Raw genomic sequence first — 13,276 nt, 5'->3', positions numbered from 1 at the left:
AGACAGCCATTTGATGCAAACTCGGAAAGTTTCGTATTGATCATTAGATCACTTGAAAATTGCTTTGAAGCTAATAGTTTGTGTGAGACAGATATTGTCGTCTTCCAAGAATGTTTCAATGATTGAAATGAGGAGTTTAGAACTATTAACCATGATTGGATATAACACAATATGCGTACTTGTATGCTAACTGTTGCAAGATATTCCAAGTGCAGGAACCATAGTATGCATACCCGTATGCGTACTGGTTGGTTAATGAAAGTCCGGTAACTTGGTATGCATACCGGTATGCGTACTGGCGTGAACTTCAAGTTCCAGAATTTCAACTGAGTTTGGAAGGTATGCGTACCCGTTCAAGTTCCATACCGATTGCTAAGCGAAATATTGGGTGTTGTTGTTAGACCCCCGCTTTTTCAACAACCGATCCGAACCCCTGTATGTGACTTGGTAGGATCGATCACATAGTAGTCTTGGAATACTGGTATAACCAATTCTAGACTTGTTTGGAAGTGTAGTAGAACCGATTCCAAGATGCAAATCCATGTAAATATAGAATAAGGATTTGCAGTGAAAAGATGTCAACATACTTTGAACACGAGCAATAACTCTTATCATTTACTGTTCAAAGATATTCCTTGGTACTCAAGGTGATCCTGTGCCGAAATAAATTAAGAATCTTTTAATTAAGGTTTTTTTGTATTATATGCTTTAATACCAGCAATTAATGCATAGCTCTAGGAAATAAAAATTAGTAATGTGCATTTACTAATTGGAGATTTTCTATGAGAGATTTAGGAAAATATTGGACCAACATTTATTGGAATTAGGAAAACCGAATTTGGGCATTCATTGCATATCTTGAGAATACTTTCAGTTTTGGAAATTCCTTGGTGTCTAAACATCCTTGGTCTATAAATATCTAAGTTTGCATTTCTAGCAAACTATCCTAAGAGCCAGGAAAACTTCATTTCTTTTTGTTTTTGGTGGAGCCGTCTATTCGGAGAGGAAAGTATCCTAATTAGGTGAAATCTCTTACGAGTTACTACCACTCGTTTAAAGACTTATGTGAGATCAAGAATCTTTACGATTACCATTGGTGGGAAATTAGATAATTGCAGTTTTAGTATTTTTCGATTTGATTTGATTCGGTTGTTGAAACTTTGATTGCACCTAACATGTTTATTCTCTAGAAAATTTTCTTCTGATATATAAGATTCACTCATACTAGATCAAAGTATCGACGGGATCTTTAAAACTGTTATTAGATATAAAAACATCTTGTGATAATCCATTATTAACAGACTCCATTTTGTGCGTGATCGATCACAAGAGATTCAAGTGGTGTTGTGCAGGTATTTGAAGGCAATAAAAGATTTGAAGACGAAGAAGAATTCTTATTAGTTTTCGTATCTTGTGGATTTAGTGCACAAACCTTGATCGGCTGGGATCCAACTAGAATCAGTTTATCTTTGATATATATGATTGATTAGTTGTGTGAGATCGACATTCTCTATATTTTTCTTTGAGATCTATATTGATTGAGTGTGAATCTATACTTGACTATTTTGGTAGTTATTGAATAGATTAATCTAACCAGATAAAGGAGTTTATTAGATTAAACATAAGAGCCTTTGTCAACAACTCATCATAATCTTGTAACAAGATTGATTAGAGTGGTTACCAAATAGATTCTTCCTTTGCTGTTTGGAATACGATCCAAAGGACTTGTTATTCACGTGCGTGGCTCTAGAAGTCGAAGGCGCAGGGATACTGAGGGAACTAAGTAGCTAGGGGTAGTCTGCTTGGTTTCAACTATACGAAGTTGGTTTAGATTTTGTATAGCGGCTTAATTCAAGGAGTATCCAAAACTGGACTAGGTCTCGGGGTTTTTCTGCATTTGCGGTTTCCTCGTTAACAAAATATTGCTGTGTCTTTTACTTTGTTTTCCGCATTATAATTGTTATTATAATTAAGTAAAATACACAAGTACGTTAACTCCGAAATACTTGATATTGATCCTGTAGAGTTTTGGTTATTTTTGAAGCTATTATCAAGTAATCACACTTTGGTAGTCGTATTGTCTCGATCTTGTATCCATAGTCAATCACACAAGTGATCTTGTTGTTGTATTGTCTCGATCTCGTATCCATAGACGATCACACGAAGTGTGAACCGAATTTTCGTATTGTCTCAACTTTGTCCATAGACGATTACATTCGGTAGAGGACTTATATGTTGAAATAAAAAAATTGTGGTGTATTTGGGTACCCTCGTCTTTTCATTTTCAATGATCATTCATACGCCCATACACATGTTTTAGATTATAGCATATGAAAAATTGGAGGGATAGGATTAATTTTCATCAACGACTGTAACTATCGTTTTACTATGGGAGGGTTCGGCCGGTTTTAACATCAAACCATAAACCGAACCATCTATATCGGGATCTAGATTTATAATCGTATACCAAGCCGCTACGGACGGGTTCGGTTTAAAAACCCACGGTTTCAACGGGTGTGGGCAGGTTCAGTTTGATGGGTCGATTCTTGTGCATCTCTAGTTCAACCTGGACTGTCCTGTATGTGTCCAAAATGCAGATGTCCATCCAACGAGAAAAATACACTTGTCTCTTACAGTGAATAAATAGATATAATTTGTCTAAATTCGCCAAAAATACAAGTATCAAATTTGACGGTTCAGATTTCCTTTTTTTTGTTGTTGTTATTGTAAATGTGGTGTAAGAATATGAAATCGAATCTCAAGCAATCAGGACTAAGAGTTTAGCCGACCCCAATATAAAGAATGGTGAGCGCTACCTTTAATATGGATTCAGAGATCGAATTGAGTTTAAGGACGAGAAGAAGAAGAGGACATAAATATCCCGTAAAAAAGATTTGGAAGTTGTTGGTCATTCAGAGAATCAAACTTTTCTTGTGGAAACTAGTGCAAAAAACTCTCCCTACCTTGAATCAATTTGCAACTTATATACCAAATATTTCTCCCGAGTGTCCAATGTATAATTCACAAGCTTAGAAAATTGAACAACATCTCTTATATCAATGTTCTTTTCAGTTAAACTTTATCAACAATTGGGCCAAAGATTAGATCTCATCTAATGAGAATCTGGATATCCTGAGTATAATAACAACCACAATTTGGTTTGTATCGAGTATAGGTTCCCACCAATTTTTGATAAACTTACCCCAGACCTGATAGGCTTTATTAGTTAGAATAGGAATCTTACAATCCATACCACTTAATGAACAAATCCCGGTTTCCAAGCAAAACTTATGAATTCCTAGTAGTTCATCATGGTCTTCAATAAAATCAGTTTGGATAATTTTCATAGACATTTCTTACAAAGAAAAAGATTTTTCTATCGATTATGCATTCATTCTTTTTTCGGCGGACCAAGAATCTTTTATGCACTCAGCGGGTAGGTTTGGACAGAGCAACATCGACGCTTGATGCAGAAGCAAAAACCTTACTCAATGCAGGCAAATACCTAACAAATAATATTTTTATCTAGAGTGTCAATAGTTACAAATTGCAAACAACTAGAGGATATAATCACAATGAAAAAAATGAAATTAAGTGGAAAGCGGAGAACACCATCGAAGAGGCGAAAACCGCTCTTGAAAATCTTTCATAAGCTCGGGTTCAGTATACCAATAGGAAATATAATACATCAGCAGAATCCATGGTAAAAGAAGCAAGAATCCAAAATCTCCAACACATGTCGGCACGTTTGAATCAAAAATTTCAATAACCAAGAAATTGCTTACTTGTTGTGTTATATTGCTTGATTAAAATTGCTAACTTTTCCATCCAAAAAAACAAAAAAAAATGGAATTGATTTTATAAAAGTACAATGGACACGAGATGTGAAAGTGTAAACAATTTTTAAATCTTTCAGAAGCTGTTGTTTACCTCTAGATGGGAGACAAGGTAAACACAACTCTCAATATGGAGTGAGAAATGAGTTAGGGAGTTTGGGATATTGATATCACAATGGTAGATTTTTTTTTTTTGTGCCTTGGTGTATTTTCTAGGATAAAACATGGTTAATTTTTGAAACTAAGGAGTAATACACTAGAGCCCCTGTAAAATAAAATAATTCCCAATAGGTTTATCCTTATATTTTTCAATGGTTCTAGATGAAGACAAGGTAAAAACCGTACAAACACAACAAACAGAGCCCATGCTTCTGGGATTTTCAGGAGGTGCAAGTTTTTGGGACCCACCTGTATGTGGACGGTTTTTGGGTTGTCCAAAAACATGGTTCATTAAGAATTTTCGTATATTTTTACTCGGTTGAGAAAAAAGAAGAAACAAATCAAAATTAAGTGGAAAGCGGAGAACACCATCGAAGAGGCGAAAACCACTCTTGAAAATCTTTCATAAGCTCCGGTTCAATATACTAATAGGAAACATAATATATCAGCAGAATCCATGGTAAAAGAAGCAAGAATCTAAAATCTCCAAAACATATCGATACATTTGAATCAGAAATCTCAATAAGCAAAAAATTACTTACTAGTTGTGTAATATTGCTTGCTTAATACTATTGCTAACTTTTCCATAAAAAAAAAATGATTATATAAAAACACAATGGATACAAGTTGTAAAGAGTATAAACATTTTTTAAACCTTTCGGAAGCTGCCATTTGTCTCTAAATGGGAGACACAGTAAGCGCAACTCTCAACATCCAGTGAGAGATGAGTTAGGGAGTTTGGGATATTGATATCACAATGGTAGATTTTTTTTTTATTTTTTTGTCCCTTGTGTTCTAGTCTAACAAGTTTATTTTCTAGGGTAAAACATGGTTAATCCAAATTGAAACTACGAGAGCCCCTATAAAATAAAATAGTTCCCAATAGGTTTATCCTTATATTTTTACTGTTGTTGTGAAAAAATAAAATAAATAGACGACTCAGTGACTCGGTCTAATTAAAAGTTTATTTTGGGTTCTGTTTTTCCCGAAAGAAAAAAGATATCCTTCGGTTGTACAGAGGAAGGAACTCTTGGTTACTTGAGTCGTCTAAGTAGAAGAAAAACTTCTCAGAAACTCATCGATACCTGGTTAGTCTCTATTTCCATTATCTCTGATTTTCTGCATGCAATCAATATCTATTGCCCACATTTCGTTTTTCTGATTTAACGGAGTAATCTGCAGATATTGATCGAGGGATTTGTGCATGTGGTTCTTGATGAAATTTCTGAATTAGGGTTTTCAGAAAAGTTGAAAATTTGACAAACAGTGGTTGCATATTTGACATGGTGAGTTAGGGTTTCTGGGTTTGTTTCTTGGGAATAAATAAATATTATGAATTAGTTACTTATATAGCTTATGGTTTTAAATTTTTTATTGCGTTGTAGGGGGATATCAGGAAATGGTTCATGAAAGCACATACCAAGAATGATGCAACAACCCCTGCTGCTAAACCCCCTGCTGCAGATTCACCTCCTGTTAAACCGGCTGCGATTATCCCACACGCAGAAAAATCTGTAAGACATTAGTATATAGTTAGTTTTTGTTTTCTTTTTACTAGTGTGGAAAGGAAGTGTGGTACAAGAATTTGGTTTCCTGATTTTCATGAGGAAGAATAATAACAATGCGTAATGTGTTAGTATACTTTTCTTGTTAATAAGATTGATATGTTTCATTTTCTGAATTGGTTTTGCATGATTGAATAGACGAATGGAGGGCAAGAGAGCTCAGGAAGGAAGAAAACTAGTAGATACTTTGCTACTAAGCCAGATAAGTCTAAAGATGAACAGCAGGCTGAGAAAACAGTAGCTAAAAGAAAACCCCAAGAAAGTTCTAAGGCATTAGACGAAGATTTAAAGCCTCCACCTGTGAAGAAGCTTCACAAGGCTAAAGAAGAAAAAGATAGTGGTTCTAAACCTCCACCTGTGAAGAAGCTTCTCAAGGCTAAAGAAGAAGATGATAATGAAGATGATGATGATGACTTTGAGCCTAGTCCTGCCAAAAAATTGAAGAGTACCCCTCGTAAAGGAGTAAAGAAATCTGTTGAAATAGATGAGGACGATGATGATGATGATGAAGTGGGTGGTACTCCTCGCAAACCAGCTGGAAGAGGTAGTGGTGGAAGAAGTTCAGCAGCAGCCCCTGGTGGTGGAAGAGGGAGAGGGAGAGGTGGTGGTGGAAGAGGTGGGTTCATGAATTTTGGTGAAAGGAAAGACCCTCCCCACAAAGGAGAAAAGGTTAGTACTTCAAAGGAACTGATGAAATGACAATTTAATGCTGCTAGCTGGATCTGTTCCTTGAATTGACAATTATTCTTTAATCTTTATACTGAAGCATTCGTCTTGTGTTTGTTTCAGGAAGTCCCAGAGGGTGCGCCTAATTGTTTACTTGGTAAAACTTTTGTTATTAGTGGCACCCTTGACAGGTACTCGCGCAGCAGCTCAAAATTGCTAAAAAATTGCTGTTTTTAGGACTATAATTTAGAAATATTTGAAAACCAAATAGTCCCTTTCTTTGTTTGTTGTCCTTTTCTGTCTTCTTTTTGTTCTAGCCTTTGGTTACAGTTTATGCTTGGTAACCCCGTGTCATTTAGCAATTTAATTTCAGAGGATTACAATTTTCTTCGGATTTTCTTATTTTCTTCTAGTTTGGAACGGGAGGAAGCAGAAGACTTGATTAAGCGCCATGGAGGTCGAGTTACTGGGTCTGTCAGTAAAAAAACGGTCAGTTTTACAGATGTCTTTCCTACTCTAGGTTTCACCAATTTTTCAAATTCTGATTTTTATTGTCCATCTGCAGAATTATCTTCTTGCTGATGAAGATATTGGGGGACGAAAATCAGAAAAAGCTAAAGAACTGGGGTTTGTTGCTTCCTCTTCTCTTTTGTTATTTAAATGTTGGTTTCATTTGCTTTGTCTTCTTTCTAATTCTGTTCTTATTTGCAGCACTGCATTTTTAACTGAAGATGGGTTGTTCGACCTCATTCGCAAATCAAAACCCACGAAAGCACCCCCAGAAGAATTAAAAAACAATTTAGGCAAGGGTGCCACCTTGCAACCAAAAGGAAGTCCTCTGAAAGTAGTAAAAGGTATAACCAGTGCTGGTTGCTTATTTGGTCATACTATCTGTCAGTTCAATTCACTACTTTAACCTGGCGACTGTAAGGTACTTGACGTTAAGTTGTTTTTGTCCTTATTGACTGGGTTGCTCTAGGTAACGAAGTCTCGCCCTCTGTTGAAAAGAAAACCCCCCCAAAAGGTTCGGCTCAAGGCGTTTCTCCTGCTAAACGTAAAACCCAAGTTGCGGGTGGTTCCTCATTAACATGGCCAGAAAAATACAAACCGAAGACTCCCAATGATATCTTGGGCAACCAGACACTTGTATGTATCTAATTATCGGTTCATGGACATTATTTTTATTTTTATTTTTTTTCGCTTCTTCATTCTTTTGTTTGGCATGCACACATTTTCCTCGTTGGACGAGGAATAATTCCTAACAGTTCTCCCCATTTTTTGTCATATGTAGGTTAAGCAGCTTCACGAGTGGTTGTCCCATTGGAATGATCACTTTCTACATACTAAGCAGCAGGGAAAGGGAAAAAAACAGAATGACAATGGAGCTAAAAAAGCTGTTTTGATAAGTGGATCACCTGGCATTGGAAAGAGTACATCAGCAAAACTGGTTAGCCAGATGCTTGGCTTCCAGGGCATAGAGGTTCTGAATTCGTGATTAATCCTCCATTGAAAAACATTATCTTGTCCAACGCTCGCATGTGGAGTTCATTTCTAATGCTCCCACTTTTGACTTAGCAATTCTGTACCCTGTTTCTGGATTTTAGGTCAATGCTAGTGACAGCCGGGGAAAAGCTGACTCGAAAATTCTTAAAGGAATTGGTGGAAGCATGGCAAACTCTATAAAAGAACTTGTCAGCAATGAATCTTTGAGTGTTAAGATGGAACGGTTGGTCTTTTTCTGTAAATACCAATTCCCCTTGTGCGCTTACTTGGGGAAAAAAAGATTTAATCTTTAAAATTGATCTCGCAGGTCAAAACATCAAAAGACTGTGTTGATTATGGATGAAGTTGATGGCATGTCCTCCGGAGATAGGGGTGGGGTGGCTGACCTTATTGCCAGCATCAAAATTTCCAAAATCCCGATCATCTGTATTTGCAATGACCGTCATAGTCAGAAACTGAAAAGTCTTCTCAACTACTGTTTGCTTCTCAACTACAGAAAACCAACAAAACTACAGGTCTTAACCACCCTGGATAAATCTTACCTAAATCATCTGTTCATTAATTTTCCTAAAATCGTCTCTGCAACCCTTGATGGCGTGATAGAATCTATTTTACGTTACCACTATAATATTTAAATCTATGTGAATATGCTGACAGTGACATTATTTCAAATGAATGATAGATGGCAAAGAGGTTAATGCAAGTTGCAACTACAGAAGGCATCAAGATTGATAATGAGGTACATATGTAACTAAACTTGCTTGTCAGAATATCTGCGTTTTCTGAAATTATATCCAGCAGATCTCGCAGCAATATGATTTCTGTATAATCTGTATTTACTTTTATCAAACTAAAGAATAATCATCAATTCCACTGACATATTTTTTACATAAATAGATGGCTCTTGAGGAACTTGCGGATAGAGTTAATGGAGATATGCGTATGGCACTTAATCAGTTGCAGTACATGAGCCTCTCAATGTCTGTTATCCAATATGATGATGTGCGGCGACGCCTTCTTAGTAGTGCGAAGGATGAGGATATTTCGCCGTTTACTGCTGTTGACAAGTATGTCTTAGTTTCTACGTTCTTTCTATCCCTTCGGTAATGGTATACCGTTTCATTGGTGTTTCACTGTTGTACTATTCGCTTTTTGTTTTCGTTATGTTACTTTAGATTATAGCTTTCCAGGTTTTTACATTGGTAGCGAACAAGTTTCTCCATGTTCGTCTTGTATTTGTTTTAGAATAGTCTCACAAGTCAAGTTGCAACGTGAAAGCCTTCTATAAAAGACCCAGTTCAACTGACTTCCTCATTTTCTCTTTAAGGATCAGTAAGGAAAGGCATTCTTCTGTTAGGAATTACTTCAAGTGTAAGCATGTAATGTATTAGGAGGGCTTCTATTGTTTACACTGTAATTCGGTTTTACACTTTGGTTGCTACTATCCATATGATTATTGATGTTACACTTCGGCTGCTTTTTTTTTGCATATGGCAAGCTGCATAAATACTGAAGCTGTGTTTATAGATTAGTGGATCTATCTGATATTTTATGGCCGTGCTGACATTTTGCATTTGGCATGCAGGCTGTTTGATTTTAATGGTGGAAAATTGAGAATGGATGAGAGGGTTGACTTGTGCATGAGCGACGCTGACCTTGTTCCTCTTCTAATACAGGTTTTCTTTTGTGTTTATTTGCACAGTTTCAACTAATTTTCACCTTTGGCTTGCTACATGTGAGATTTAGTTTCGACTATAAAGATTAGTTGTTAGTATATGTTGCTGCACTTGGCTTCATAACTGCGGTGTAGGGCATCTCATATCTTAAAAATTCTGCGTGTAGTTTTGAACCTTAGGAAGTGTGCCTGGTTTTACCGAGTATGATAGTCCAATCTCAGCGAGGCTATCTTACTGGAATTGTTCTTAATTTAATTAAACTGTTTCACACTGATATTTCCAAGAGTTACTGTAATGCTTTGATATATTTGAATGGATTTATGTCTCTGGCTTATTTTACTGCAAGGATATCTTAGTGCTTTTTTATTATCAGGAAAACTACCTTAATTTTCGACCAAGTGCTGTTGGTAAGGATGAGAATGGAATTAAGAGAATGAACATGATTGCGCGTGCGGCAGAATCTATTGGAAGTGGAGACATTGTTAATGTACAGATTCGGAGATACCAACAGTGGCAGCTCTTTCAAACTAGTTCCCTTGTGTCAAGTATAATACCGTAAGTTGCCTCAATTCTGCAACCGAGAATAGTGATTACCTGGTGCGGTTTTTATTCACCTTATATAGAGCGGCCATTAACTCTTTTTTGTGTTTTTCAGTGCTGCTTTGCTGCATGGGCGAAGGGAGACCTTTGAACAGGTATTGCGTCTCCCGTGTTACAAATTTAAAGACTGCTTAGTGGTACTTTGCCTGCTCTTAAACTTGATAAAGCCATCTTCGAGATGGTAGCGTAATGAATTATTGGAGGCATTCACCTACAACGTCTGCCGAACCTTCCTTCCTGTCATATAATATGGAACCTAAAAAGTGCATTCTATACGTAAATGGGCTGGTTGGGAGAGAGAAGTAGAAGAAATCTGATCTTTTGGCTTGCAGCAAGGCTATGATCCTCGGTTTGGATTCCAAATAGGCGTGATGTTTGTAGTTATTCTTAGGAAATGTTTCCAAATGGGGATTAGAACATCTCAGTACATCCTTGAGGGAGGAATTAATGATTTAACAAGTCCTCTTGATACATACAAACACTTCTGCTTCTAATGGCTTCGCTTCATCAGAAGATTTGTTGTTCGTCCAAGGAAACTTGGATTTGGTTCTGAATTCATGGATGAAAATATTCTGAATCCAAATATTTCTATGTTATATATGCAAGCAGAAGTTGTTACACTCTATATGCGTATTTATGTATCATTGATGCTTAGAAACATATTTGGTAGGGGGAGCGCAATTTCAATAGATTTGGAGGGTGGCTGGGGAAAAACTCGACAATGGGAAAGAATATGAGGCTTTTGGAGGATGTGCATCTTCATCTTCTTGCTTCTCGAGAATCCATTTCACACAGGTTTAGTATTCAGCAGACAATCTTTCAATATTTCATCGATTTTGGTTATCTTTGTTTGTTATCAAACAACTTGCCGAACCCTTGCATTTGTTAAATTCCAAGATTCATATTTAATTAACCAGCATTTGGCCTTCTTCAGAATTTTTTGGAATTTAATTAATTAGTTGCCAAAGATAAGATTTGAACTTGATGTTGTTTCCTGTTGCCCCTTAGTTGAGTCGGTCAAACTTGAATGCTCATATGCAGGAGCTTGGGTGGCCAACACCTAATTTCTTTAGATAAGAATCACAAGATGGTTAACTGCGGTGAAAAAGAAATCAGTTCTGGGGATGAAACTAAGTTGATTGATTCTTCTTTGTATTCCTTATCCTTGCCAGTTACCTAATTTCTACTCTGTAAAATGTTGCAGGGAAACCTTACGAGTAGATTACTTCCCTCTTATTCGGATACACTTAACTGATCCTCTTAGATCGCTGGATAAGGTAGATGCCTCACTATCTCATACATTATAATGGCTGAAAAGCCGGGATAAGCAGATTTGCTTATGTGTTTGCACTTTGTTGTCAGGATGAAGCAGTTCAGAAGGTTGTGGAATTCATGGATGCTTACTCAATAAGTCAGGAGGACTATGACTCAATCATGGAGTTATCACAATTCAAGGTGCCTCTACAGATCCTTGTGTGGTATGGTTCATCATATATATTCTCGTGTCAAATGCCCTAACTATTTCATGATTGTGTTATATGTAACAGAAGCACCCAAATCCACTCGAGGGAATACCGCCAGCTGTTAAAGGTGCACTGACAAAGGCATATAAGCAAGGAAGCAGCTCGCGTGTTATACGATCAGCCGATTTAATTACGCTTCCAGGATTTAAGAAGGCTCCAAAGAAACGTATTGCAGCGATGTTGGAGCCAGTTGATAGTGGTGGTCTGACAGAAGAGAATGGTGACACACTAGCAGAAAGTGAAGAAGAAAATGCTTCAGATACTGAAGACACAGGTAAGATAGCTCGTTTCTAGCTGTTGATCCAAGACCTTTGGCAATAGTAAAATGACAAGTAAAGAGGTTTCCACCAGGTTGGAAACAGTAAACTCTGAGACCTTATCTTCCTTTAATGGCGTTGAAGGGCACTTTTGATCATCCTAAATACTGACTTATTTATATTTCTCGACAGGTCAACAGTCTTTTTGTTTCATTCGCCACTGGGTCATGTGCACCCACAAAGTGCATATCATACCATGGAGATTTGGCTCTTCTTATAAGATTATACTATTGACACTGCCCTAGTTTAATCATGTTCAAATATCTATAAAAAGAGGGTAAAATGAATGCTAGGATTCCCTGTCTCAAAAGATAGTTACCTTTATATAATATAGGATAGATATTGGGACAAGGTCAGGCCGATTGGACATCCTGTTAATATCTATGTTTGAGTCTTTACTGACTACCTCCTGCATGGTGAGGAATACTACAGGTGGACCTTTTGTTATTAATGGCAAGGGTGATATGTCGTGTACTTCTCCACAAGGCTGATATGTTGTGTACTTTTTTCAGATGGACCTGATAATGGTGAGAAAAAGCTGCAGCTGGATCTCCAAAGTAATAGCAAGAAAGGTGGGCAAATTCGAGTAGAAGCGTATTTTTTTCTCGATATTACATCCTGTTTTAAGTTTGTCTTAATTAAATTTTAAATTCGACAACTTATCAGGAATCCAAGTACAGCTTGATTTAAAGAACACTGGTAAGTCAAGTGGAAAGAAAGCTCCTGCTAGCAAATCAAAAGCAGCATCTGCTTCTGCATCTGCAAAGAAAGGTAGTCGTAATGCTGGTGGTAGTGCTGCAGCTGCTTCTGCGTCCAAGAGAAAGAGATGAGATGAGAAAGAGATGAGATGAGAAAGAGATGAAAAGCTTATTGGTCTGTGTAGCATTTCATCGCTGCCGCCAAGTTTTGTTTTTTCCGGAGATAGCTGTAAAGGCTTGCAACTCGGTGCTGCCTCCCTCTTCCTTTAAAATTTCCTTTTGCGTTTAGTTTTTGTTTAGCGGTGTAAGTTGGAACTAGATCCTGCTCTATAAATATGGCCTTTTTCAGTTCTTTTGGTTTTTCGTAATGGAGCCTCATACAGGCAGGCCATTCATTGCACACTTTCCATGTCGAATTGTTCTTTAGTTCATGATTTTCTGCATCAAGTTGGAAGTTTTGCGGCCATGTTTCTTGTTAGGCAATTCGATTGTCATTGTTGGGTTTCAAATGGATTTGAGACCATAATCACGGATGTGCAGCAATGCTAAGAAATATGCGTAAAACATAACGAGGAGCCGAATATTTGGAAATTTTTTTGATCCTTTTCCTATATTCATTTATGTTTTGACTAAAACCTGAATGAACGATAATTAGTACAAGCACGGTGATATTGTAAGCTACAAGTAAGTAAAACTGTAATGCACGGTGATATTCTCAAGTCCTATTTGTTTG

At 37.0% G+C, this 13,276-nt stretch overlaps 1 protein-coding gene across 1 annotated transcript; it reads left to right on the top strand.

Annotated features, from left to right (window-relative positions):
* Positions 1 to 4,970: 4,970 nt before the first annotated feature.
* On the top strand, positions 4,971 to 13,009 carry LOC113309711 (replication factor C subunit 1-like). The gene is made up of 23 exons (XM_026558219.1): positions 4,971 to 5,083; positions 5,178 to 5,281; positions 5,381 to 5,509; positions 5,699 to 6,229; positions 6,350 to 6,417; positions 6,640 to 6,715; positions 6,792 to 6,853; positions 6,938 to 7,080; positions 7,206 to 7,372; positions 7,518 to 7,706; positions 7,831 to 7,952; positions 8,037 to 8,244; positions 8,412 to 8,468; positions 8,627 to 8,796; positions 9,315 to 9,405; positions 9,779 to 9,960; positions 10,061 to 10,100; positions 10,676 to 10,800; positions 11,210 to 11,282; positions 11,368 to 11,460; positions 11,553 to 11,802; positions 12,358 to 12,417; positions 12,512 to 13,009. Exons 2-23 carry the CDS (start codon positions 5,279 to 5,281, stop codon positions 12,673 to 12,675), a joined length of 3,003 nt encoding a protein of 1,000 aa, XP_026414004.1. The 5' UTR covers positions 4,971 to 5,083; positions 5,178 to 5,278; the 3' UTR covers positions 12,676 to 13,009.
* The last annotated feature ends 267 nt before the right edge of the window (positions 13,010 to 13,276 follow it).

The sequence above is a fragment of the Papaver somniferum genome, chromosome 9 (genome assembly GCF_003573695.1).
Source record: "Papaver somniferum cultivar HN1 chromosome 9, ASM357369v1, whole genome shotgun sequence".
Lineage (NCBI taxonomy): Eukaryota > Viridiplantae > Streptophyta > Magnoliopsida > Ranunculales > Papaveraceae > Papaver > Papaver somniferum.
Note: the sequence above shows the minus strand (reverse complement) of the source record. Positions and strands in the feature narration are given on the sequence as shown.

Bases quoted from the DNA above. Each gene is read 5' to 3' on its own strand.
- LOC113309711 (XM_026558219.1), top strand. The intron at 10,101-10,675 runs GTATTGCGTCTC...CATATTTGGTAG, and splicing joins GAAGGGAGACCTTTGAACAG to GGGGAGCGCAATTTCAATAG. The intron at 11,283-11,367 runs GTAGATGCCTCA...CTTTGTTGTCAG, and splicing joins CTCTTAGATCGCTGGATAAG to GATGAAGCAGTTCAGAAGGT.